Raw genomic sequence first — 27,726 nt, forward strand, 5'->3', positions numbered from 1 at the left:
GCAGGTGACTGCTGCCACGCCATGGTCTCACGTGGGACAAGAGCCAAGTACACTCTGGGGACCCACAGAAAAGGAGGTCAGTGCTTCTTCCCAAGCAAAACAGAGCAGCACCTGGGTCTGCAGGGCCACCTGGCTATTTTCCTCACCACACGGCATCTTTATCTCCAGCCTATTCCACTAGAAGAGAAAGTGAGAGCCAGACTGAAAGCCTAGCCTCTACCGAAATGCAGAAACTTAACTACCTGTGGGTTGGATCCCCAGTAAGTCTTTGAGGTACTTCTCCAAAGCGTCTTTGGGAATTTCCATTGTCTTTCTCACAGGGCGAGTGTTTGGAACAGCCATTCTCAATGGAAATCCCAAAAGAGTTTCCAATTCCTTTACTGCAGTCTCTGGGTCATCGACCTGGTTTCAAAGAGAATATTGAGCATGGATCCCCAGACAACCCTGACCTCTCCTCCTACCTGTTCTCTAAGAGGGTACATTTTTAGAGGGAAATATAAACAAAAGCCAGTTCTCTAAGCAAGGACTTTGGAGCCAGCATAATCAGCTCATGAAAAAGCCTCAGAATGACTTTCCTACCCCATTTAATTCCTAACCACATTAAACTCTTTTATCTGCTGGAGAGAGTGCCAGTTAAAAGTTCATTAATACTCCCTTGTACCAGGAGAGCAAAATATTGTACTAGAGTATCCATTCTGCCCCTATAGGCCCATCAGCTAATAATGAAAACCTAAACGTAGAAAGCTGAACAGAGACCACCACCCCCTCCCTCAATACACACACACATGGCTTCTCCTGTTTCAAAGCACTGAGGTGGTCCAAGTGGCTGGTAGTTGAACAGCATCAACAGGCCAGCAGGACTGCCACCCAAAATGTCTTAAGCCTGCCATTCACCTCCCTGTGTAACTCTTTTCTCAAAATGCCTTCTTACTTCCTACTGAAAATACAAGCTGCTAGTCAACTAGACCTCATACTAAAAAAAAAAAAAAAAAGACTGTGGCAGCAAGGGCAAAAACCACCAGAGGCAACTCTGAGTGTAAGAGGACTGCACAGAAATACTTACACTAGTGCCTGAAGCACAAAGGGGTTCAAAAAACAGTGACCATTACCTTAATGGTGTGAATGCCAAGGCCGGCAGCTGCTTTTAGATTTGGTCCAAGATCATCAAGAAAGATGGACTCAGAAGGCTGCCGGCCAAGCCGCTCCAAGCACAGCTTATACATCCTGGGATCTGGCTTGCAGACACCTTCCAGGCAGGATTCCACGACCTGAGGGAAAGGCAGGAAGGAGAGATGAACATCCCTAAAAGTGGTGTTCCCATGTTATACCCTGGTATGTTTTTTTGAAAAGAAGACCAGTGGGACAGTGGAGATTTGTCATAACAAGTAACTTAAGAATGTCATAATATAAAATGATGTTGCTTTTTTAAGTGGAGTGATTTGGATATACTCATCAGGAAATTGGAAACACTGATAGCCATCTTACCCATCATAACAGTAGCTGGGAAACTTAGTGAAACTGGAAGGTATTCCAAAATGACACAGGATTCTGCTCATGTTAGGTATTGTGGCTGCATGGAACAGAAGAAAAGCTGCACATATCAGTTTTAGTGTAAGTATTTCACCATGTTTTCAGAAAGAAAGGCAGTATTTACTGTTGTGAAAGAAACATGACTTTAATATCCATATTTCAGAAGTGAAAAAACAAAGAGCTATGTTCAACCTAGACAGGAGGACTGACACCAGAGATACAGTCAGTGGCAAAGACAGGTTTCATGCAAAAAGCCTCCTCTATCCTGAGAGCCTTGACTCAAACTCTATCTAGTCCAGAACTGGTGGGGCGCATCTGAAGGTTCAGGAGAACCCTGAAAAGCTGTCTCAGTGTCAGGCTACCTCTGATCCAGCAACCCCCGGAAGTCCTCTGACACTGACCCCAGGGCTTAATCTCCTGTGAGTAGGTCTAAAACAGCCATAGAGGCCTGTAACCAATACTCTCTGGGTCTGTCCTAAGAATAGAACTAAATCCCTCACTCACTCCTGAATTGACCCTTGCTCTCCAAGATCAAGGACAAATCTGAGGGCCCCTCCCTCTCCTCCAAATTCCCACTGTTCAAGGCTGGGGAGAACTGCCCTTTCAGGTAAATAAATGTTGAGTAACTTACTCTTACTTATTTTTCCTGGTCTCCTAAGGACCTGAATGAGCTAAAATACAACAGAGAAATTCCTTCTGAAGAAAACATCAACAGTGGGCGGTGGAGAACCCAGGTGTTTCAGACACCAATGAAGGCATGACGTGACAGGAAAGCAGCACACCTGGACAGCCGGGACAAGAGGTGAGAGGGGAGCAAAGCCTGGGGATCTGGGCCACGTCTGGCAAGCAGACACCTCCTCTCAGGTGATTGTATCTGGAGAAGGGAAAACATTCTTGAGATTTAAACTGGTAAGACCCCTGGCCTTTTCCTTATGTTCTGTTTTGCAAGATAAAAAATTTCTGGGGTTCTGTTTCCCGAGAATGTGAATACACCTAATATTCTTCTGCTATATAGTTAAAAACTGCTAGAATGGTAAATCTTAGATCACATGTTCTTTGGCAATAAAATATAATGGAAACATTTTTTTTAATTAGAGGACCAAAATTTAAAAGCCACATTCACCTCAGCAGAAACAGAATCCTATAATATTATTGAAAAGTTTAGGAACAGCCTCCAAAGATGATGGGGATCATAGGAATGGTTATATTAGCTTTGCATGCAAGCTAAGTTACTTCAGTCATGTCCAACTCTTTGTGACCCCATGGACTGTAGCCTGTCAGGCTCCTCTGTCCATGGGATTCTCCAGGCAAGAATACTGGAGTAGATTGCCATGCCCTCCTCCAGGGGATCTGCCTGACCCAGGGATTGAACCCACATCTCTTATCTCTCCTGCATTGGCAGGTGGGTTCTTTACCACTAGCACCACTTGGGAAGCCCAGCTTTACTTCTATCAAAATATTTTTCCTCATAGCTTTAGAGGATAAAAACGTACACTCTTGCTCTTGAGGAAATAGATTTTCAACACTCCAGGTCACCTGCAGACCTGAAATATGAAAATGCATCAGAAAAAGCTGCCTGAAAGCACCTACCAGAGAGTCTGTGAAGTCTGCATAAATGAATCCATCATGTTAAAGAAGCTCACAAGTCCTTAAACACTTGAAGGACCCGGTGTGAGCCTGGCCAACTTAGTTTGTCCAGATCAAGATAATAATCCCCACTGCCGCACTGGAGGGAAGGAATCTCTGAAAATAATCTGCCAGGCACTCTGTAAAGTGCTTTGTATGTATTATAGTCTGGAATCCACACAGCCACCCTAAAGAAAGAAAATTGCTGCTCCTGAACCACAGGTGAGGAAACTGCGGTTCAGGGAATCAGAGCTACTGCCCACAGCAAGCTGCAGACAGGATCCAAATATGGCTGAGGTCCCTGAGCCCCCAAAGGGGAGGATGCTTGGAGAAAGGCTGTGCTGTGGACAAGCCAGGAAACCAAGAGTCAAAGTGGGTAAGGAGCCAGGCAAGGGTACAGAGGGAAGAGAACTCTTATCTTGACAGGCTTTGTATAAGGATGAATGAGGAGGTGGGAGGTGAAGAGAGCATTAGGCTGGGTGGTTAATTTCCCATATTTGAACTCTGAATTTCCGCTTGTCTGTTTCACCAATTTTGGGGGTTTTTTTGGCTATGCTGCATGGAATGCAGGGTATTAGTTCACTGAATAGGGATCGAACCCGCCCCCTGCAGTGGAAGCAGAGTAGGGGACTGCCAGAGAAGTCCCCTGATTAGATTTTATGTTCTAAAATATCACTATCCAATAGACATTTCTACAATGATAGAAATGCTATATTGCCCTGTCTGACACAGTAGCCACTAGCCACATGTGGCAGCTGACCACCTAATATGTGGTGAATGCATATTCCTGAGGGCAGGACTTGTGTCAGTCGCATTGAACACAGTACCCTTCATGCCTAGCCAGTGCCCGGTACATACCCACTGCTGTGAAAGAATGTGTTTTCTGACTGAAGTTTAAGTTAGTCATCTATCAATAATTTCTATCTGTCCCAGGATAATGATAATATACTTCCTTTGAGGAAAATGGGGAGTCTTTCACAGAAGTAACATCCTGGCACAGAAGACCATCTCCTGACTCAGAATCTTCTCAGGTACTTTGATAGTCTAGCCCTTCACACACCGTCCCATACGGCAGCCCCTAGTCATATGTGATGATATACATTTCAGTTGAAATAGAATTTAGTTGCTCAGTGCCACTAGTCACATTTCAAGTGTTTAACAGCCATGTGTGTGACTGGTAGCAACTATATTAGACACTTCCTTTCCTGCAGTAAGTTTGTTTGCTCAGCAATGGTCTAAGGATTAATGCCATAGAAATAGAGGGCAATGGGGTTGGTCTTTGAAAAGGTCAAAGGGCCTATTAAAAGGTGAGAGCTGATCAAAGTACATATGTTATCTGATGCTGTTGTTGTTGTTGTGTGAGTTCAGTTGTGTGGAACACTTTTCAACCCCGTAAGCTGTAGGCTGTCAGGCTTTCTGTCCATGAAATTTTCCAGGAAAGAATACTGCAATGGGTTGCCATTTCCTACTCCAGGGGCTCTTCCCGACCCAGGGATGGAACCTGCAGCCCTTGTGTCTCCTGCACTGGCAGGCAGATTCTTTACTAACTGTGCCACCTGGGAATCCCTGATATTTGATGACTAAGGTTCAAGTTCAGATAAAAGGGAGTCTCTGAAGCTGAGGGTTCACCCAGTTATCAAAGCCCATAAATAAGCTTGCTCACAGCTCAGTGATACTTTGCAAGTCCTCTTTCCCACCTATCATGTCTAATCCTAACTCAGTCAACTGTGTGAATAAACAAACCCATCCATTCAAGACCTTATGAGAGGCAGCGTTAATGCTACATCCTAAAATAAGGACAGAGACTTGATTCAGATTGTTCTGGATCCCTGTCAGCTTACCACATCAAACTGTTTCCGGTCCAAGGGCAAAAAGCTCTTCCCATTGGGAAGATAAAAATTATTGCTCAAGACTGCAGTCTGAAGGCCTTTAGCCCGAATCTGAGTTATGGCCTCAGTCATCACTGGGAACTGCTTCGCCACTCGCTCACTGGTCAGCAGAGAGAAAAAGGAGTCCACGGGCACGGAGGTCTTTGACTAAGATTGGAGGTAGGGAGAGAAGACAACCAGCCATCATTAAGAGTAAGAACAGCTTATCACCAACACAGAAAAACACATATTCCAGGCTTCCTGTCACTACCCCAGGCCTCTGGCTTGCTGCCAAAAGGAATTTTCTCTTTCAGCCTTGGTGCAGAACTTTGCATATAAGGTTGTAAAAAGTTGCTTAGAATTAGAATTATAATGGTTAGGGAATGGGGAAATTTATATCAATATTCCAGTTAAATGAATTCTTTATTTCACTCATTCATTGTCAATTTAAAAAAGATTCTGAAGACTCTAAGAGGATACATGAAACCCTAAAAGTGAATTAAGCAGATGTAGTTTAATTTTTAATGACCCAGAGATTTGATGATTCTGCATTGTCTCAGCTTCAGCATGACAAACTGAATGTCAGTTTCTGATCAATTTTTGTAATTTTAAATTCAGTCTCTGTGGGTTTTAAAACCTCTTATTTTATCATGTTTCAAAATTTGCAATGGCAAGCCTGCTATTTTATACACACATACTCATTTTACAACAGCTTTATTGAAAGACAATTCAAATATCACAGAAGTGGCCCATTTAAACTGTAAAATTCAGTGCTTTTTAATATATTCACAAAGGTGTAAAATTCTTAAGACAATCAGTTTTAGAACATTTATGTCACACAAAAAAGAAACATCATACCTAATAGCAGTCACTACCCATTCCTCTGCCTCCCTGCCCCTGATTCCCCAATACTCCCAGTCCGAGAAAATAACAATTCTATTTTCTACTTCTGTAGATTTATCTGTTCTGGGTATTTCATGTAAGTGGAATCATACAATATATAGTCTTTGGGGCTGGCTTTCTATGACTTAGCAGAATGTTTTCTATATATATATATATAAATATTTATTCATTTACTTAAAATTGTGGTAAGATCACATAACATCATAGTCACTGTTTTAACCACTTTGGATAACAATAAGTACATTCATTGTTATCTAACCAAAACCACCATCCATCCACAGAACTTCACTATATTTTAAATTATATTTTGGCAATTATATTGTGAAGGTATGGGAGTTAATATAAATAAAGAGCTTAGAACAATGCATAGTTCAGAGAAAGGCTCAATGTTATCACTGCGTTAAACAAGCTTTCTGATCAAAGCCATTATGCAACAATTCCAGCTTCACATAAACAATAGCTAATATACATAATATTTTTATTTTTCATTCGTGCAGTTAAAATTGAGTACCTGGGGATGGAAGAAATAACTTAAAATCTTATAATGGGTTATTAGGTTTTCCTTCTTCAATTTTAGTTTAACCAATTTAATGGATGAGTGTTGCAACCACTATTCTAGATGAAAGAATATTGAAATTCAAGTGTGTTTATCACTTACAATTTCAGAGCAAAGTCTCCCAAATTCTTGTAAGAAATCTTCTGTTGTTATCTCTGCTCTCATAAATTTCATCCAGGGCCCATTTTCGCCACCTGAGATCAAGGCCTTCACTATAGTTCCAGAAGGGATATGATTCTGTACCTCCCACTCTACCAAAAGTGAAACACATGGTAAGTGAAACAATATATGGACAAACAGCTGAAGTTTGGGGAACAGGGTAATTACCATACAGGTTCTGTGGCATCACTGTGGTGCCAGGTGGGATCTATTGGGAATTCAGAGAAATTCAGGAAATGGAAAATCTCAGCCTTAGAGCTCCCAGGGAACAGCCGTAATAATTTGTGTGACTGAGGGGACACTGCTGCCAAGCATCAGTCCATGCCACCAGCTTGAGATGATGCTGGACACTACATTATGAATTTTCTTCCCTGGTCTCTTATTAGCTGGTTCACATGTATTAGGTCAGGTTTCCCTGGTAGTTCAGAGATAAAGAATCCACCTACCAATGCAGGAGATGCATTTCATCCTCGGGTTGGCAAGATTCCCTGGAGAAGGGAATGGCAACCCACTCTAGTATTCTTGCCTGGGAAAATTCCATGGACAGAGGAACCTGGCCAGCTACAGTTCATGGGCTCTCAAATGAGTCGAACATGACTTAGCAACTAACCAACCACAGCAACAATATATTAGGTCACTCACATGGTCCTGGCACGTGGTATGGAAGTACATGAAGGAATAAATCAAATTCTGACAACGCTCCAAAACAAACCCTTCATTTTGTAAACTGAAGTAATCCTTCAGGGCAGTGTAGCTGGTACACTGAAACATTCAAATGGAGGTTGATGTCTTTGAAAAATAACAAAATTCCGTCCGTAAAGAGCCAAAGCAGTGGATGGATTACCATTGTGTACATGGGGAATGCTGGGATAGTGGATACTTTTTCCTGTACAAGAGGGTTTTCTCTTTCTATAATATACCTGCTCATGGGGCAAAAACATATAGCATCCATAATTATATCTAAGATATAACATACTTAACACAAAGTTTTTGTTTAATGTAGTGGCTGTGCACTGAAAATATTTCAGGCAACACTGAAAGGTATAAAAAAGAAAGCTGAATGACAAAGCAATCCCATTCTTCAGAAATCACCAACAGGACCAACTCAGTATGTCTTCTGAGAACAGCAGGTCTTTTAAAACTCAATCCAAATAATACCTCTTTAATTTTAGAACTAAATTTAGAGCAATTTTTAGGATCTTAAGAGTTGGTAAGCATGCAAGGAAAGGGTCTCTCTCCTACACTGCTGATGGGGGTGTAAATAAGCACAACCTCTATGGAGTGCAACATGTTAAATGCACATTTACAATTGATGTAGCAATTCTGCTTCCAGGAATTTCTCCCAAAGATATATTTATAAATGTAAGAAAAGATTAGGTATACCACTGTTGGGCAACCACATACTTGTTGACTATTGCTATGGCTGCTGTTGGCTCCAATAGTAGAGCTGAATAGTACCCCTGACAGAAAAAGTTTGCTAATTCCTGAACTAGACCTATGCCTCCTGTTGTTGGTTAGTCACTAAGTGGTGTCCGACTCTTTGCAACCCAATGGACTGTAGCCTGCCAGGCTCCTCTGTCCGTGGGATTCTCCAGACAAGAATACTGGAGTGGGTTGCCATTTCCTTCTCCAGAGGATCTTCCCAACCCAGAGATTGAACCTGAGTCTCCTGCATTGGCAGGCGGATTCTTTACCACTGAGCTACCTGGGAAGCCCATGCCTACTGATATAGAAAATTTGGCAAGATATTTTACTAGGTCAGAAAAAAAGAAAGGTACATCTAACAGTTTGTATGAAAAGTGAGAGTATTAGCCGCTCAGCTGTGTCCAACTCTGTGATCCCATGGACTGTAGCACTCCCAGGGACTGAACCCAAGTCTCCTGCATTGCAGGCAGATTCTTTACAGTCTGAGTCACCAGGGAAGCCCAAACAGTTTGTATAGCATGACCCAATCAGTGTAGACACAGTATACACACACACACACACACACACACACACACACGTTCCTGTGTATATATTGGGAATTTTTGGAAGGATAAACAAATTTTTCACAATGATAACCAATGAAGGCTAGAACTGCGGGGAAGGGGTGGAGGTGACAATAAGAAATTGGCCTTTGTATTTTTTTAAATCCAAAGTATTAAATATACTTTTAGCACCAACTATTTAATAAATATGGTTGGCATAAGTGAGTTTCTGAATAGAAAAAAATTAATTAAATCTCTATTTCTCACAATTACAAAAGTGAATTCTCAAAAGACTAAATACCCAAATCAGGAAAGAAAAAAAAAAAAAAACCTCTAAAAGTTACAAAACAATATACAACATCTTTATGAATGTCAAGGAAAGAAAGACTTCCTTAGCCTAGACACTTTACACTCAAGCCATAAAGAAAAACAGATGATTTTGATGACAAGAAAAATGAAAATCCTGGTATTACAAAAACATTATAAGATAAAAACACAAGTCAATAACAACCACAAGCCTTACTAAGTGCTCAAAAGATTCTGGGCACTGCTGAATAACATAAAAGTATGAGCAGGATTTGAAAAGGGAGAGCAGGAAGGAAGGGTAGCTTCAAGCAGAGGGAACAGAACCTGCAAAGGCAAAGGAGTATAAACACATTTGGCAATTTTAAAGAGCATCAAGTAGTTGAAGGTAGCTGAAATGTGGGCATACATGGCAAATAGTGTGAAAAAAGGACATGAGAGCTGTTTGTGAGAGGCCCTGGAACCAGGTAAAGCTTCCAGTCTTGAAGGGAAAAAAATTGCAGGCAGTCAAGGATTTGAAGCAGGAGAGGGAAGGGAGAAGATGTGATGTGTGTTTTAGAAGGGCAGTTCTAGGGGCTGTGTGGAAGGGGTGTAAAACCCAGAGGCCAGAGGTAGAATTAGCAGTTAGGAGGCTGCTGTGATCAAGCAGGTGGGAGAATTTAGGGATATAACATGTGTAGAGGCAGTAGCAGTGGAAAGGAGAGAATAGCTTCTCAAGGTATTCTGCAAAGAGTTGAGAAAATTCCTGCCAAGTGATCTTTATGTTCGCTGTAAAAGCAGAGATTCAGCTATCTGCCAAGGTTTGGTCTGGAGAAATATGATGGCTCCGAGGGGAGTTTGGAACAACCCTGTAGTAAGTTCAAGAGGAATATCAGTGGAGGAATAGAGAGCCTGAGGGCTCACTTGCAGCTGAGCTAAAAGACAAAACAAAACAAAACAAAAAATAGCCCAACGAGTTAGCAAAGCTCGGTAATTTTTCAACCAGGGGCACAGAAAACCTGACCTTGGGTTGACTTAGCATACAAAACTGCCCAATCAGCAACCACAATCTGTCAAAAGAACAGAGACCTCTGTTTGGTCCTTCCTGTTGGCTAGAATCGGAGAAGGCAATGGCACCCCACTCCAGTACTTCTGCCTGGAAAATCCCATGGATGGAGGAGCCTGGAAGGCTGCAGTCCATGGGGTCGCTGAGGGTCAGACACGACTGAGCAACTTCACTTTCACTTTTCACTTTCATGCATTGGAGAAGGAAATGGCAACCCGCTCCGGTGTTCTTGCCTGGAGAATCCCAGGGACAGGGGAGCATGGTGGGCTGCCGTCTATGGGGTCACACAGAGTCGGACACGACTGAAGTGACTTAGCAGCAGCAGCAGCAGCAGCAGTTGGCTAGAATGCACATGTGATGGCAGAAGGTGAAGCAGCCAAACCTGATCCACGAGGTGAGAGTGGAAATGGGGTGTGCTCACAGCAGAGCAACACAAGGAAAACAGCCCAGGGCCCTGATACCACAGAGCAACACACTAGCCCAAGACACACACCTGGACTTTCACGTAAAAAACACATTTAACTTCAATCTTGTTTCAGTCAATGTTTTGTTAGGTTTTCTAACACTTCAAGCCAAACAAATCAAATTAAGTCAGTTCAACTGAGTGCACAAAAAGGTAATACCAAAAGGGGCTGAAAAAGGAAGGATCAGAACCTAGAGGTTTGTCTTATAACAAAAGCAGGTGTAGAGGGAGGTTGATGGAAGAGGAAAGGTTGTGATCACAGCGGGGAGGGCGGCAGATTTCAGCATTCACAAGTAGTTCTCTGGGAAAGGTAGTTAAATTCTACCTATAACATTGACAATAACAATGGCAGCTTGTCATTTATTGAGAATTTCAGATGAGCCAAGCACTCATTCTGCTAATCAAGTGCTTTCCATGAATGATCTCACTTAACCATCTCCTAGCACCAAAGACGTACAGACCATTAGCCCTAATTTAATGATGAGGAAACTAAGACTCAGAGAAGTGAAATCACTTGCCCAAGATCCTCAGCAGCACTACTGTTGCTTGGAATTTGATTCAAGAGCAAGAATAGCACCCACTGAGGCACACTGTCATCTCCCCTCACCACCTCCTTTCCCCCACCCCCACACACCCCAGTCTCTAAAGGTGAAGGAGAATGAAGAGCTCACCTGCAGCCACTCTCCCTGGAGAAGGAAGCAGAACTCCGCCCATGTCAAAAATCACTGCTCTGTAGGGGCCGCCTCCAGAATGTGTCCATCTCCAGGCTCCCGGGTGCCTGCCCTGGACGTGTTTCAGGAAGGCCGCCCTCCAAGCCCGCTGGAGCTGGGAGGACTGCAGAAGCTGCCTTAGGCACATGTTGGGGCCAAGGCTGTGAAGCAGAAACAGGACATGATTAGCCTTCACTGCCTCCAAGTGGACCTCCATCCTGGCACTCAGGGTGCCACCAGCACGTCTACTCTGACTTCCAACCAGCATTTCAGACACAACCAGAGCTGAACTCACTGTCTCTGCCCTCCATGACAACTCCTCAGTCTTCCAGCAAGACATCTCCATTCTGGTGCTTGGTGTGACTGGTCATTCCTCCCAAAGCTCTCCATCTACTCTCTTCGCATGATCTCACCCACAGACCTTTGCAGCAGCCTCCTAAGTGGTCCCCTTGCCTCCTCATTCAAAATTTCAAATTTGATCATGTCCTACCCCCATTTAAAATCTCCAGTGACTCTCCACTGTCCTCAAGATAAACTCCCAGCTCCTTAAGCCGCCTGAAAAGGCCCTCTGAGAACTTCTTCTTTGCTCTGGGCAGCAGCTCTCCTTTGTACTTCACCTTAGCCTGGGTGATCTCGACACTCACATCCACAGCAGCTTCACTGAACACGTGATGCCCTCCTCCTGTGGCCAGGCCTTAGCATATGCTGTTGCCCTGGACTGAATGCTCCCTTCCATCCATTACCTGGATAACTGCCCATTGTCCCTCAGGTTGTAGTTTGCCTGTCACTTCCTTTGAAACCTCTTCTGGCTACCAGAAGAGACAGATGAGCAGTCTCTCCTGTACTCTCTCAGGGTGCCCTGTACTTACCTCCTCCTAGCACTCGCGATGCCACCACACTATCATCCCTCCTACAGAGCAGGGCAATGACCTCCTGATCTTCACTGCCTCTTTTCTAAACTTACTTTCAACCAGTTCGGGGAAAAAAAATAACATACACACAACAGGTACCTGTATATATAGATACATAAACATTTTCACATGAATAGACATAAATGTGGCAAAATGTTAATAATTAGTGAAAGGCACATGATGAGAGGTATATGAGAGATCATTGTACTATTATTTCAATTTTTTTATAGATCTTAAATAAAAACCTGGGAAAACAACAACAAAAAATTCTACTCGCAGCCAGTTCCACTTGAAAATGTTTAAGTTTCTCATGTGATGTCTATGGTTAAAAAACTAAGAAGCCAGTTAGAGCAAATCATTGAGGACACTGTCCTCGTCATCAAAGTGAAAGTCGCTCAGTCGTGTCTGACACTTTGCAACCCGATGGACTAAACAGTCCATGGAATTCTCCAGGCCAGAATACTGGAGTGGGTAGCAGTTTCTCCTTCTCATACTCCTGGTAATGGATAAGTCGGCAACTCTCCCATCACTGGCTTCCTTCTTCCTTCCAACTAAAGATGACGCTTCAGTTCTAGCCACGTACTCATTGCGGCTCATTTCATCATCACAGCTGTACAAAGATACAAAGTCAAGTTTACACAAAACTTAAACTCAAGGTCACGAAACTGGTAATCAGGGTCTATTCCATAATCACCAACGTATCTCTACCGCCGCAACAGAGCCTGGGCTCTCAGTAAATATTTGTTAAGAGATTAGTCCGGGAGGGGGACCCAGATGGATCTCCAGTTCAGGGCACTTAACCAGCCCACCGTCCTACCTTAACAGAATCAGAAACACTGCAACTAGTGCCAACTCCCCAGGCGGATTCAGCTCTCTGAGCCTCAGCGCACTTATCTGTAAAGCGTGGCTGACACAAAGCAACTCTGCCTACAGCTGGAGCGAGATCAAACACGACAAAAAGAGACCAGAGCTCGGGTCTCTGCAGGAAGCGGGTTCCTCGGACAATCGGAGACCTAGCAGAGCCAGAGACTCCTCGCCGTCAGATAAGGCGGGCTGAGGGCACGTCCCCTCAGGCCTGAGAGCAAAACCCACTGATCCTCCTAAATAGTGTCCAAGTGCCCACGAACCCTGTGACGTGCCTCCTCCAAGTCCTCTTGGAGATCCTGAGCAGTGGGCGCGGGTTCACCTCCAAGCAAACACGGCAGTCACGTGGGCGCACCCAATCAGCGAGCCCGCTGATCCGCGCTTGCGTAACCTCAAGGGTCAGCGACGGCGGCCGGCAGGCGGCAGTGAAGGTTTTGGCTGGAAGCGTTGCACGTAGAGCCGGTGGCGCTGAGGTGGCGGCGGCGGCGGCGCTACCTGCTCCGGGGAGCTCATCCTCAAGCCTCCCCTCCCAGCCTCGCCTGAGCCCTCCGGGGCCTGCGCCGGTCGGCGCCTGCCCTGTGAGCGGTTGTCATCCACCCGGAGCTCCCAGAACACTCGCGGGTCCCCGCCGACTTCAGCTTCAGCGGCGAGTCCGCGCCTGGGCCCCGGGGCTCGTCCTCTTAGAGTCTGAGTCCGGGCAGGAGCCTCGGCGAGGGCTTTCGCCTCCGGAGGAAGCCGAGAAGTCGTTGGGATCCCTCTCACTTCCCCCATCCTCAGGAGGTCTTCCCAGGTGTCATCCCTGGGAAGTCTCCCTCAGTTCCTCCTTCCTGGTGCCTTCCCACCGGGACTGTTTATATTTGGCGCATAGGTCTCTCCAACCTGGGTCAGAGCCTAGTTGTGAGAGTTGATTTCCTCTTGGCTTTGTGAAGACGGAATACCCAGCACTCTGACGGCTCCTGGGAAGGTTTAATTAAATCCTTCCTCTTTGGAAAACTTTCCATTAAGGGGCCCTGTAGCAGTAGTTAAAACTAAAATGTCTACACGTTCTGTATCTGAGCACTGTACTAAATACTTCCTGGGCACTGTTTTCTCTAATTGTCTTCATTCAACCCTACAATTAGATGGGTGTGTGAGCCTTTTACAAACTGGGAAACTGAAGTCCTGGGATTAAGCGCCTTGCCTAGGATCATGTGTCAGATGGAATTCTACCTCAGAGAGCTGGACTTGAGAGTCTGAGCACTTCATTCCCAGTCACACAGCCTCCTCAGGGGGAATGCAGATATGGCTCTGTTCCTTGAACCTCCATCAGTTATCTAACAATAACATTCATTCAAAAAATGTAATCCAGTGTGTCTGATTTCTTCCACTTTCAGTTCAGTTCAGTCCCTCAGTCCTGCCAACTCTTTGCGACCCCATGGACTGCAGGCTTCCCTGTCCATCACCAACTCGCACGGAGCCTACTGAAACTCATGTCCATTGAGTTGGTGATGCCATCCAACCATCTTATTCTCTGTTGTCCCCTTCTCCTCCCGCCTTCAGTCTTTCCCAGCATCAGGGTTTTTTCCAATGAGTCAGCTCTTCGCATCAGGTGGCCAAAGTATTGGAGTTTCAGCTTCAACATCAGTGCTTCCAATGAATATTCAGGACTGATTTATTTTAGGATGGACTGGTTAGATCTCCATGCAGTCCAAGGGACTCTCAAGAGTCTTCTCCAACACCACAGTTCAAAAGCATCAATTCTTGGGCGCTCAGCTTTCATTATAGTCCAACTCTCACATCCATACATGACCACTGGAAAAACCAGAGCCTTGACTAGATGGACCTTTGTTGGCAAAGTAACATCTCTGTTTTTTAATACGCTGTCAAGGTTGGTTATAACTTTCCTTCCAAGGAGTGAGCATCTTTTAATTTCACGGCTGCAGTGATTTTGGAGCCCAAAAAAACTAAAATCTGCCACCGTTTCCCCATCTATGTACCATGAAGTGATGGGACCAGATGCCATGATCTTACTTTTCTGAATGTTGAGCTTTAAGCCAACTTTTTCACTCTCCTCTTTCACTTTCATCAAGAGGCTCTTTAGTTCTTCCTCGCTTTCTGCCATAAGGGTGGTGTCATCTGCATATCTGAGGTTATTGATATTTCTCCTGGCAATCTTAATTCCAGCTTGTGCTTCATCCAGCCTGGCATTTCACATGATGTGCTCTTCCACTTTGGCATGTTTTAAAGACTCAACTGAGCAGCTCTGTGTTTTCAGAGCTTTTTCTCTTTGTGACTAGTGTTCCACTGTGTGGATGAACATCATTTACTATTCATTGATTTACTGGACGTTTGGGTTTCTGATTTTGGCTGTTTGAATAAAACTGTTAACAGCATTTGTGTAAAAGTAAAAAAAAAAAAAAACTTTTTGAGAACCCACTCTCTGTTGGAGTTTTAGTTGTGTGTGGAAAGGGATGCCTTGCTTTAATGGCACCAGCAGTTCACTCAATTCGTGGAGACAAATGAAGTAAACACTTACAGAATAAATGTAGAACTGCAGCTGTGACAAATGTGGTGAAGGAAGGGAAGATAGTTTTTAGACAGCTGTTAGGAGAGGATATGTTTGATTTGGGGAGGGGGCCTGGGCCTGGTGATGTGGGGAACTTCCCTGAGTGTGTGAATTTTGGAGCCATTAATTAAAAGACTGAATATGATTTAATAGGCTACTGAGTTTTGAAAGTCAACTAAGTTGACATAAGCCACATATACACTTCTACATGGGTCAGTCATTGATTCATTAATTTATTCAACAAATCTTTAAATAGCTTCCAATATGTGCTAGGCACTGTGATGTAACTGCTGAGGATACAGTGCTGGGCAAAACAGGCATGATCTCCACTCTGATAAAGCCTATAATCACAGATTTAGGGTGTGATGGCATAAGGCTAACCCAAGGTGTTTAAGACTACCCTAAAAGTTTTTTAAAGTTTCGATTATTAGTGGACTTTAGCCTTCATTTGAGGTCCAACACAGAGTGTCACTCTACAAGTGTTACTGAAATGTTGGTTCATCTGAGCATGATCACTGTCAAAGCTCTTATCTCCTTCATTTGCTTTAAAGTGCATGATTTTCACTAGAATTGCCCTGTGTTTCTGAGTTTATTGCCCTGGGCATTAGTTGACTGTCAGGTACAGCAGGAGCCCCAGAGGTGAGTGAGAGGACTACTGCCAAGGCATCTTATAGTCTTGAGGGAGGGCAGAAGAGAGAAAAGGGAAACCTGTGGATGGATACAGTGAGAGTGGATTTATCAGGTATTAATCATTCATGTATTCTTTTGTCGGAGAAATGTCTGAAGAGGAGATCCAAAAGAAGACACTAGCTTCAGTTGTAGCCTGTTAGAAGGGAAGTCACCAGGGGAGAAAGCAACAATCATACATCAGCATCTTGGTCGTCGAGAAATGACAGATGTGATCATTGAGACCATGAAGGCCAACCCAGGTATGCTTTCCAGAACCCTAGGCTATCTTCTGTAAGGTAAACCCATGGTTGCATGTGTTGGAGTGGTGTTCAGTGAGCCTGTGATTAAGACCTCTAGCATACTTAGCTTTTACTGCCTATGTTCCTTACATGAAACTGTCAGGGTGGATTTCAGTTTCTCTAAATATTTCTTCTAAATTACTCGTAACAAGCTAGGTTGACAACTCTCCTCAGTGAGGAGAGCTACTTAGCACGTAGGTCTGTGGCAATTCATGTTGAATCCAGGTAAGCACAGTGTGAGTCCCTGCCCCCGACCCCCTCCCCAGCTCACTCCATCCAGGGGAGTTGATGTGTATTGCATCTCCAGTGTGAGGAACTGGCAGGTTTGGTTTTCAAACTTAATAGTCCTGAATATTTGTCTCAATTAGGAGTATATGATAGAAGACACCTGCTTTCTTATGGTATTTCTAAACATAAGAGCCATCTCTGCGTTTGAAGGTGTTAATGAAATTTTTTTATGGGGCAGAGACCACTTTTAAGTTGAGATTCCCCCATAACTCCACTGTTCTGTGATATAGTTCTTAACATAAGACATCACAATTTCTCTGGGACCACAATGGAGGTGAACACCATCCCCATTTTCTAATTTGAATTCATTTCTGTCTGAGAACATCTCCATCAGAACCCCTTTACTTTCACAGCTTAAAATCTTCCTGACAGCTGTGGCAAACTCCAGTTCTCATTGTGTCCCGTAGGATGCTGTTTCCTATAGATGGCCTGAATTGCACAGGATAAAGAGAGTTAATACTTAAATTTCTGCCCTCTCACTCTTTTTTAAAATTCAAGTGATTTAAACCACTTTTAAAGAAATATTGCAAGGCATTTAATTTGGATCTGTGAAAACAAAAATTTTGTCCAAGTTAAAGGCTTATGGAGACCTTTTTCATTCTGAAGAACCATGCATTGGTTGACTGATTCTTTTCTTTAGATAATTATGTCCACTGGCTGGCTGCAAGTAAAACAGATGAAAACTAGTACAGTATGAGGGTGATAGTTGCCCAAAGGAGAAAATAGATACCTTATAGTTAAAAGTAAGATATTTTATTAGTAATTACTAAATACCTATATCTACTGCTTTTTACTATTCCAAGTGTCCATCAACTGGATAAAGACAAATGGATAAAGAGGGTATGGGTGTGTGTGTGCATGTTCATGTACACACACACACATACACATATACACACAATGGAATATTACTCAGCCATAAAAAAGAATGAAATATTGCATTTGCAGCAACACGTATAGACCTAGAGATTTATACTAAGTGAACTAAGTCAGACAGAAAAAGACAAATATATATCACTCATATGTGGAATCTAAAAAATAATACAGGTGAATTTATTTACAAAACAAACAGATAGACATAGAAAACAAACGTATGGTGCAAACTACAACATTGTTCCAATTCTGGATATGTGTCATGATGTAAAATCTATGAAAAATGTATTTGCCTAATGGAAGAGATCACGAGTGACGAGAATAAAACCATTTTTTTCTGTTGAAATCCAAATAGGATGCCATGTACTTACTAGAAAAATGAGGAGAAAAAGGTGGCCTGTCATGAGTATCCATGGTGACATGAGTCAACAGGAATGTGACTAGGTTGTAAATGAATTTAAACATGGAAGAACTCCTATTCGGATTGCTACAAATGTGGCCTCCAGAAGGCTAGATGTGGAAGATAGGAAATTTGTCATCAATTTTAACTACCCTAACTCCTCAGAGGATTATCTTCATCGAATTGGAAGAACACTCACAGTACCAAAACAGGCACAGCATACACTTATTTTACACCTAATAACATAAAGCAAGTGAGTGACCTTATCTCTGTGCTCCCTGAAGCTAATCAAGCAGTCAATCCCAAGTTGCTTCAGTTGGTTAGAAACAGTTTCAGATCATTTCAGAGGCAGGGGAGACATGCAGGCTGAGTGTCACAACAGATACTCTGTAGGCAAAACAGATGGACTGAATCCCTTTAGAGACCAAGAAAATTATAAAAGGGGTTACACTAGTCTACTTAAGAGAGATTTGGGAGCAGAAACTCAGAATGTGGTTTATATTTGCTACAAATTACACCAGGGGGAGCTTTGAAGTAATTTTGTGCCTGCTGGTATACAGACCAGTTTTAGAACTAGTAATCCAACAGGGACTTAGAATGGCTATGATACCATTCAGCAATATGGTAGTAATGTTCCATATATGCACCATGGTGTGAACCAGCAAGTATTTGCGTATCCTGCTACTGCAGCTGAGCCTATATTTGGTTATCCAGTGCAAACAGGATATTCTCAATAAGACTTCAGAAGTATGTGTAAACATCTGTTTTTTCATAATTGCTCTTTATATTATATGTTATCAGACAAGATAGTTATTTAAGAAAAGAAACATGGGAAATGCAGAAATGACTGCAGCAGTGATTATGATGCACTTTTTTGCTATTTAAGTTGGATATTTCTCTACATTCCTAAAACAGTTTTTAAGGGTTTTTTTGTACTAAAAAGGGCAAGCAGTGTTTTCCCCAAAGTTAAGTGTACAGTGATTTGAAATACAATAAATGAAGGCAATGTGTGACATTCCAATAAAAAATATTTGAAGATTAAAAAAATATTTTTCTCTATCAAACTTTATTCTTCTGACTCAGTTTTCATCTGATTGGAATCCTGCTAATTTTTAGTTTCTGAAAGATGAGCTGAAAGCTGCAATGGAAGAAAGTCTTCAGAAGCATCCCCCATTGCACCGAGAAGTAAAGGTCAAAGTAAAGAAGGTGTAAACACTGCTCCCGATTCTCCATCCAGGCAGCTTCCAGACCAGATTTCCTTCTTCAGTGGAAACCTCTCAGTTGAAACAGTTCACATATTCAAGACAAGGTGAGAAAAACACTGTTTCCTTTTGAGTTTGCCTATTTTTTGACATTGGGCAGAGAAAGTGCTCTTGCCCTGAAGGGAAGTGGATATTTTAAGCTTTGAGGAATAGAACAATATTTTGTGTGTTAAAAAATTCCCTGGTGTTTTATATTTAGCTAAATCTTGTAGATTGGGTCAAAGCTTCTTACAAAAGTAACATAGATACACCTGAGAAAATACCTGGGAAAATATTCTGAGAAGGTAGGCATGCAGGTGATTGGGAAAAGTTGAAAGGAAGCGATACAGGAGATAGATGGGCTCCAGGTTAGACATTTACAGCTGGCCTCCCGTTTGCATTTCATGGGGCACGAAGAGGTGGGCTTCGGGCTGGATACTTATAACTGTTAGCATTTTGTGAGACAAGAGATAGGTGGTCTCCAGTTAAGTTATTTACAATCAGCCTCTTGTTTGCCCTCCGAAATGGAAGTAACAACAGAAACAGGGTAAATCGTCAGTTTGTCTCTTATAAACACCTTTTTTTTTTTTTTCCATCTATTTAATTTTAGCTATTTTGGTGATTGTGTAGTGATACTTCATTATGACTTTATTATGTATTTCTTTTATGATTAATGAATTTGAACACCTTTTTTCCAACTGTCCATTTGGATATCCTCATTTGTGAAGTGCTTATTGAAATGTTTTGCTGAGGGTTTTTTTTTTTTTCTTACTGATTTTGAAAGGTTGTTGTTGAATCACGTGAATACACCGGGATTCTTGGCCCCCGGAGGAGAAGAATTCAATCCGGGGCCAGAGACGAGGCCTGATGGCTCAGAGCTTTTGTGTAATAAAGTTTTATTGAAGTATAAAGGAGATAGAGAAAGCTTCTGACATAGGCATCAGAAGGGGGTAGAAAGAGTACCCCTAAACACCTTAAGGTCATAGTCCTGGCTATACCTATAGTCAAGGTTATAATCATGACAAGGACAAAGAGGGGCAAAACCTTGTTTGAGTAAAGGATTAAGGGATCTCCTTCCCTTCCTCTTTTGAGACAAGGGAGACACTACACATGCCAGAAAAGCTCCTTGTGGGTCAGAAGTCAGGGGACAATGCCAGGCCATAATGAGTCTTGCTCCTCCCAGATGCCTTCACTTTGAGATCCATCTTGGCTGAGGGGTATGAGTGTACCCTTAAGGGAGTGTCCCAGGTTAGGTCAGGTGTGGAAAAAGAAACCAGATAATTGAACTGGAGGAAGACAAAGACCTGGAAGAACTGACCTATATAAATGACTTAACCACCTCTTTATTGCTCTCCTCCTCATTGGGGGATGCACGCACCCTTCGTCTCCGGGTGTGCATCTCTGCCTTGCTTCTGTCTTAACTAAGCAAACCATTTCTCTATGTGCTCTCCCACTTGTTGTACTACGCCTGTAATAATAAACTTTGTATCTACATTTACAGTTTCTGCCTCTGTGATAAATGCACTGGGGGCAAAGATCCAGGGAAAAATTGCTTCTAGCCTGTAGCCCTTGCTGGTCTGGTAGCTGGGATTCCTGGTTTTCATTCAGGCTACCCAGGTTCAATACCTGGGCAAGGAATTAAGATCTTGCTTCATGCCACTGCTTACTGCTGCCTTGCTGAGATCAGAAGGAAGATAAAAAAGAAAAGAAAAATTATAAGTGATCCATTACATCGTTGTAGTCTCATATTCCCACCAAGCCTTTACTAAAGAAGCTTGTAGGTCAGTTAATTGATTGCAGTTTCATCATGTCTTTCAACTCCTTTCTGTGGTCCAAACAAGGCTTGCTGGAGGCCAAAGGAAAGGAAGGGTTTGGCTTGGTAATCAATAAGCTGGGCCACCAGCTCCTTGGATATTGGTAGCCGACCTCTTTAGAAGCCTTTAAAGAGGACAGTCCTTGTCCTGCCTTGCTTGCTTGGTCCCCACTGGGACACAGGATACTCAGGTAGCCATTTTGGATCACAGCTGTTGAAGTGAGTTTGCAGCATTTCAAAAGCAAATTGCATTGTAGGGGGCTTTTCTTTCCCCTCTATTCCAGCTATTCCAACCCAGCAACACTTTCTGTAATCTTCAGAATCACATCCTCAAGGTTCAGAATTCTCTTTCTTATACTTAATTTTTGGAGAAGGCAATGGCACCCCACTCCAGTACTCTTGCCTGGAAAATCCCATGGACAGAGGAGCCTGGTGGGCTGCAGTCCATGGGGTCGCTAAGAGTCAGACACGACTGAGTGACTTCCCTTTGACTTTTCACCTTCATGCATTGGAGAAGGAAATGGCAACCTACTCCAGTGTTCTTGCCTGGAGAATCCCAGGGACAGGGGAACCTGGTGGGCTGCCGTCTATGGGGTCGCACAGAGTTGGACATGACTGAAGTGACTTAGCAGCAGCAGCAGCATACTTAATTTTAGAACACAGATCATGTGTTTTTATGTAACTAACTGAGGTCTTACCTCCTTGGCAGAACCTTTGGATTTATTTAATATGTCGCCACATAGGATGTGGACGATATGTGAGTCAACATGCCTATAAGCACTTAGAGGAGACCAGCACACGTATGCCATGCAGCCCACCAACCATCGAGTCTGGGACTACACTGGAGGTGAACACCACTCTCATTTTCTAATTTGGATTCATTATGTCTGAAAACATCTCCCTCAGAACTTTCTCTCAGCCTTCTCACAGCTTGAAATCTTCCTGACAGCTGTTGCAAACTCCAGTTCTCATGGTGCCCCATAGGGTGCTGTTTCCTATGAATGGCCTGCATTACACAGGATAAAGAGAGTTAATGCTACACTCCTGCCCACTCATTTTTTTTAATTCAAATGATTTAAACCACTTTTTAAAGAAATATTGCATGGCATTTAATTTGGATCTGTAAAAACAAAATTTTTGTTCAAGTTAAAGGTGTAATTATGGAGACTTTTCATTCTGAAGAAACATACCTTGGTTGACCCATTCTTTTCTTTAGGTAATTATTTCTGTCGACTGGTTTCAAGTTAAACAGATAGAAAAATAGTACAGTATGAACGTGAGGGTGACACTTGGCAGGAGGAGAAAATAGATGCCTTACAGTTAGAGGTAAGATATTTTATTAGTAATTACTATTTAGTCTACTATTAGTTATTAGTAATAACTAACAGTTATTACTATTAGTCTACCTATGTCTACTGCTTTTTACTATTCTAACTTGGAAGGTTGTTTGGGCTTTTAATTTTGCCATTTGCCCTGCGTGTTAGCTTTTGTTTTTAAGATCTATATTGCTCTGAAGGATTATTAAAATATTTTTATTCCATCTCACTTTCGTCTTTGAAAGCTTAGGTTTCCTTGAGTCTTATTACTTTCAGTGCCACCTCAGTTGTCTCAAGTTCAGCATCAGGGTTGTCCTCTGTAGCTGTGATAAAACTGGAGATAAGAATCTTCCTGTTGGCACCACAGTGGCAGTTGGAAATTGAGCAGACTTGGTCAGGATGGGGAATCTCCGAAGCATCCTTCCATGCCGAGAAGCTTTTTCACATATATTGGGCTGGAGTTTATGAACTGGACCCTTATACAGATGAAGTCATTTGGGGGTATTCATATAATTAAACAACAAAATTAGCACAGTCTGATTTTTCTCACTGAAGTAATTCCCATCTACTATAAAATTGATGTGTAAATTTTATGTTAAGGGAGGAATAGTTTAACATGAGGCCTATTTTATATAAATTTCAGAATGATGGTTTTAATAAATACCTTAACCATAGGAGGAAGTGGACATTTGAAACTTGATCAACTCCAGACTTTTAAGGTCAGTGGAATGGCCTAAAATAGGGTTGTTGTTACCATTAATAAATTGTATTAATCTGAAAAAGTTCAAATCTTTAATGTTAAAGTTTTAAAGTTTTTAGACTAAGTAACTATAACATATTAAGTATGTTTATTCAGTGAATATTTATTGGGAGTTATTCTCCGTGTGCTGGGAACTCAGCACTGAATAGACTCGGTGCTGTCAGAGTGCACATTCTAGTGACACACGCACATTTTCCCAGTTGTCCTTTCTTTCTGTTACCCTTTCATTCTCTTCTCTAGCCTGCAAACATGATTAGATTGCTTCCAGTCTCCTGGAACAGTTTCCAGAATGCAGATGTGACTTGTCATCTCTCATAGTCATGTCCATTGATTGAGCTCAGCTACACAGGGCTTGCTCATGTTGCACAGTAAAGGCACCTGGGGCCACGGGTGCAAGGTGGCTTCTTCACTCATATGTCTGACACCACATAGTTGCTTGGGTCTCCTGACTGTATGGCAGGCTCAGGCTAGTCTGACCTCTCACATGACAGCTGATTTCCCCAGAGAGTTCCACAATACCAGGGAGAAGCTGTAAGACTTCTAAGATCTAGCTTTAGATTTTGCCACCAAATTCCATTGATCAGCATGAGTCATAGGCCCCATCCAGGTTCACAGAGAGGGAGGAGAGCCTCCACTCCTGCCTGAGAGGAGCAGCAAAGAATTAGCAGCCACCTTTCCTCTACCACACTACTGTCATGATTGTTGTAAGAACCAAGTTAGATTATTCTTTCAACCACTCAACAAATTTTTAGTGAACACCTGCGATGAGCCAGGTACTGTTCTAGGGCTGAGGACACAGTGGGAATCAAACTCAGTAAAGATCTCTCTCTCATGGAGCTGGTATTCTGGTTGGCATAGAAAATCAGTCAGATACACAAGACAACCTCAGACTGCAGTCGTAAGTGCAAATGAAAAAAACAGGATCCAGAGAGTACCGAATAGGGGGAAGACAGAGAAGGCTAGCTCTGTGCTGTTGTAAGGAGGAACAGCTCCCGCCTCCGGGGAGAGACTGCTGCTGGTTTAATGAAGCCAGTATCAGGGATACTCAGGTCTCTCCATTCACTCAGGGAAAGAGTCCTTACGCAAAGCCACTATTCTCGTGTCAGAGTCTCTGCTCCCAGAGCCAAGCAGTGGCCTCAGGGAGTACAGAGGGGAAATTTCCCCTGAGGTTAAGGAAGCTGATCTCTCAGGGAGGAAGCTGAGGTCACTTTAGTCACTTCAGCCAAGGTGAAGGTGAAGGCAAGGACACCTGTCCAAGCTCTTCCTTGCCCAAGAGCTGTCCCAACATGGCTTGACCCTGGCTTAGGACTCCAGTCACTCTGGGCCAGGGTCTGGGACCTCAGACAAGATCAAGGCATGAAGCAAAGCCCAGAACTTAGTTGATGCCAGGGCCTGAGATTTCAGGGCAGCAGGGCCCAGGGAGGGCTGGCTCGGCTCAGTGGCCAAGGGTCGAGACAAGAATCAGGATGAATCTGGATCTTTTAATCACATTGCCCCATTTGTGTCACGTGGGACAAAGGACTTCCCCTGCCCACACCTTCATTTCCTCATCTGTTGAGCAGGAATCACTGTAATACCCCTCACAGAGGGGCACGTGAGAGGCTTCCAGGTGTTGCCTTGAGCCTCACGGAGCGAGCATGCAAGGCAGTGACCATAATGGTAGTGCGTGGGTGACACAAGAAGAACCGGGCAGTCTAGGTCCACTAGGGGTCACTTTCTTAGGCTCAAATTTGGCATTTCAGCACAATGCCTCCCCAACCATCACGGCAGAATCTGAGCTGTGCACCTGCGGTAAAATGCTCTGGGCCTTCAGGAAGAGAGTGTGGGTGAACACCAGCCAGGTTCTTTGGAAATGTGTGGGTTCACATTAGTTGGTTGACCATCAGTCTGGAGGGAAAAGACACCTCTGTTTCTTCTTGCAGGAGGGCTGGGAAGTGGGTGACAGGTAGTTTCCAGTGGCAGGAACAGGTGTGGCAGGAAGAGTTCAGGCTGGAAGCCAGGCAGACCCCAGTTCAAGCTGGACTGGGCCACACCCTGCCCACATGCTCCCCTCTCTGAGAATCGACCTCGCCTCCTGCTGAACGTGGAGGAGTGTGAAGCCCATGGGGAGAAGCAGAGATAACACCCATGGAGGAGGGAGGAGGGCCTGGCCCACAGTCTGCAACCACTCTGAGCATCTGTTCCATTGCCACCCTGAGTGCAGGTTCAGGATTCACAGCTTCACACCCACAGCTTCCCTGAAGCACTTGAAGGGGGAGGTCAGCTACAGGGGTGGGTGAGCCCGACTAACCTCGTACTGTTTCCTCCTCCTGACCAGGATGTCAGCACCTGGTCCCGAGAGGATGACCCACCCAAATTTGGGTTATGTACTCAACACAGATAGTTGAGTATTTCTGAACTATATTCTGGTCACAGGCCAGTATGATGCTGTTGTGACCACATTCTTGTCAGTCTTAATCTTGTGTCCTATCGTTTCTCTTCACCAAGGTCTTTAAGTCTGGGAGTGATGAGTTTTCATGTGTGCTTTTGAGGGGTCCCTCTAGGGACAGCATGGAAAATCGGTCCTAGAGAGGAGGACAGGCTGCAACAGCAGAGAGCTGACGTGAGAAATGATGAAGGCCTGAGCAGAAGCAACAGGGCTGGCTGGGAGGGAGAGCATGGAGGCAGACTTGACAGGCCGCTGGGTGGAGACGAGGCAGAGGAGGAGTGAAAGATGTGTGAGGCTGCAGCTGACATACTGCATCAGGCTGAAGTGTGAGCTTTTGTTCTCCACTCCTTGTGTATGACAGAATGTTCACAAAGTCTCTGAGACATATTTTCTTCTTCTTTGTTCCCAAAGCTCATTTCCAAAATAACATTTTAGCAATCTGTGTTTCGGATATTGAAACAAAGAAAATTACCTAGCAATGGCTTCACAATTTGGGTTTATTTCCATTCTCCCAGAGCAGTCCTGCCCTGGGTCTGTAGGCTGCCACCATCAGCTGGGGGCGGTGGGGGACACAGAACAGGAAGCCACCATATCACCCTCAGACTGGGAGCAACCACAGGCATAGCACCCTGGCAGGACTCCTAATACTCATGCAGAGCCCCACAGCCAGAGAGAAGGGGCCTGGCTGCCCATCTGGCACCTGGACTAAAGATCACCTCTCCAGGCTCTTCATTACCCCCCTTCCCCCTTGCCTGAAACAGGCAACTCCAGGCTTCTTACACAGGAGTGTGTTCTGTAGGGACCCATCAAGGCTAGGTTCACAACAAGGATCCCAGGACAGAGCTGCCGGGAGGGGTGCAAGGAGCACACATACCAGGCCTTTGAAAGCACATCATTTAAAGATTTGGGCACCACAGGCCCGGCGGGGACGATCCGACTCCTGCAGGTCTAACTGCGGTGCTTCAGCTCCATCTTGGCCACTGACCTCTGGTGCATCTGATCAGCAAGGCGCAGTACCCGGACCCCCACGAAGAACTGAGCCAGTGGGTGGTCACTGCTCAGCCCTGCTGCTCCGCAAAGACCTGGCAGACACAGGGCAGGAGGGGAGGAAGCCCTGGGTGAGCCCTCATCCCGGAGAGCCCCACAAACAAGTGCCTGCTCCTAAGATGTGAGGACAGCTCAGAACAGCCACATTGCAAAGCTGTCCCCTGACACCTGTGTGACAACAGTGTTCTGTAAGACTCCAGGTGGGGCCTCACTAGCCATCCCAGGGACACCAAACTCCCCAGATCTGCTCCACTAGGTGACTTCTGCTGTTGGGAAGTCCCTCTCTAGGGGCCATGGGTTGAGATTTGAGAAGGAGGCATCTTTACATGGTTAGGAGGCTGGGCCTGGTGTAAGAAGAATCTAGGTTCCCCAAAATCTGAGCTCAGCTCCTTGCAAGCTGAGTGACCTTGGACAAATCACTTTGCTGTGCTTCTGTTTCCATGTATTCAAAATGGAAGCAGGAATAGGACCCCTCATAGGGTTGTATCTGGGGAGGAAGAGGACAGTCATTATGGGGGGTGTGCAACAAAGGGCAGCTGTTAGTTTACAGGAGGTTGGGCAGCTGAAGGAGAGGAATTTTGAATCTTGTGAATGATTCAGAAGAACCAGCGATCCATCATCTGTGCTCACCTGAATAGCACGATCAATCACTCGGGAAGCCATGGATGGGGCCACCATTTTAATCATGGCAATATCCAGAGCTGCAGCCTACAAGGAAGAGGAGTTGTGGTGAGGAGGGCAGACCCCAGGGCGGAACCTGTGGAAGACTGATCAGTTTCACAGGGAGGAGTAGAAACAGCAGCTCAGAACAGAGACCTCAGGTCCCTCCCGCTGGACCGCAAGCCTTGCCTGGTGCATGGACCCTGCACAGCACCAGCGGGGGTGGAGGGGCAGTGGGGGTGATGAGGCAGGTGACTCAGGATGCTATGTGGTGTGGGCAGCTGCCTGGTCAAGGAAAGATAAGGGGCATCTTCCCAGGCAGCATCACCAGCACACAGGCAACACAGATTGGGGACTGGCCTGAGCCTCCTTCGGGGTCATGATCAGCTCTGTATTCAAAGGGAAAGGTGAAACGAGGCCAGTCAAGACTCTGGGGGTTTAGGTTCAAGGATCTTCTCTGAATCTGGGATTTGGATCAAAGCCCC

The 27,726-nt window shown here is 44.2% G+C and overlaps 2 protein-coding genes and 1 pseudogene across 16 annotated transcripts in view; 1 reads left to right on the forward strand and 2 right to left on the reverse strand.

Moving 5' to 3' along the window:
- LOC102277491 (acyl-CoA dehydrogenase family member 10) overlaps positions 1 to 13,291 on the reverse strand; it is a 48,490-nt gene extending 35,199 nt beyond the window's left edge. For 2 of the 9 annotated variants that reach the window (XM_070386142.1, XM_070386140.1), the window contains exons 1-5: positions 11,092 to 12,851; positions 6,586 to 6,734; positions 4,998 to 5,192; positions 1,110 to 1,268; positions 243 to 402 (exon numbers count right to left, since the gene is read on the reverse strand). In XM_070386142.1, the coding sequence (XP_070242243.1) occupies positions 243 to 402; positions 1,110 to 1,268; positions 4,998 to 5,192; positions 6,586 to 6,734; positions 11,092 to 11,476 (1,048 nt within the window). In that variant the 5' untranslated portion in view covers positions 11,477 to 12,851. The other 7 variants (XM_070386143.1, XM_070386146.1, XM_005897410.3 and 4 more) reach the window with 7 other exon arrangements.
- Positions 13,292 to 16,339: 3,048 nt separating this feature from the next.
- On the forward strand, positions 16,340 to 18,713 carry LOC102280128 (probable ATP-dependent RNA helicase DDX5 pseudogene; annotated as a pseudogene).
- Positions 18,714 to 21,859: 3,146 nt separating this feature from the next.
- The window catches only part of LOC102279848 (acyl-CoA dehydrogenase family member 10), a 46,979-nt gene continuing 41,112 nt past the window's right edge, over positions 21,860 to 27,726 (reverse strand). For 6 of the 7 annotated variants that reach the window (XM_070386154.1, XM_070386151.1, XM_070386153.1 and 3 more), the window contains one exon: positions 21,860 to 27,289. In XM_070386154.1, coding sequence (XP_070242255.1) covers positions 26,942 to 27,289 — 348 coding nt within the window. In that variant the 3' untranslated portion in view covers positions 21,860 to 26,941. The remainder of the gene's footprint in view (positions 27,290 to 27,726) is intronic. The other variant, XM_070386157.1, reaches the window with a different exon arrangement.

Source organism: Bos mutus, chromosome 17 (assembly GCF_027580195.1).
Source record: "Bos mutus isolate GX-2022 chromosome 17, NWIPB_WYAK_1.1, whole genome shotgun sequence".
Taxonomy (NCBI): Eukaryota; Metazoa; Chordata; class Mammalia; order Artiodactyla; family Bovidae; genus Bos; species Bos mutus.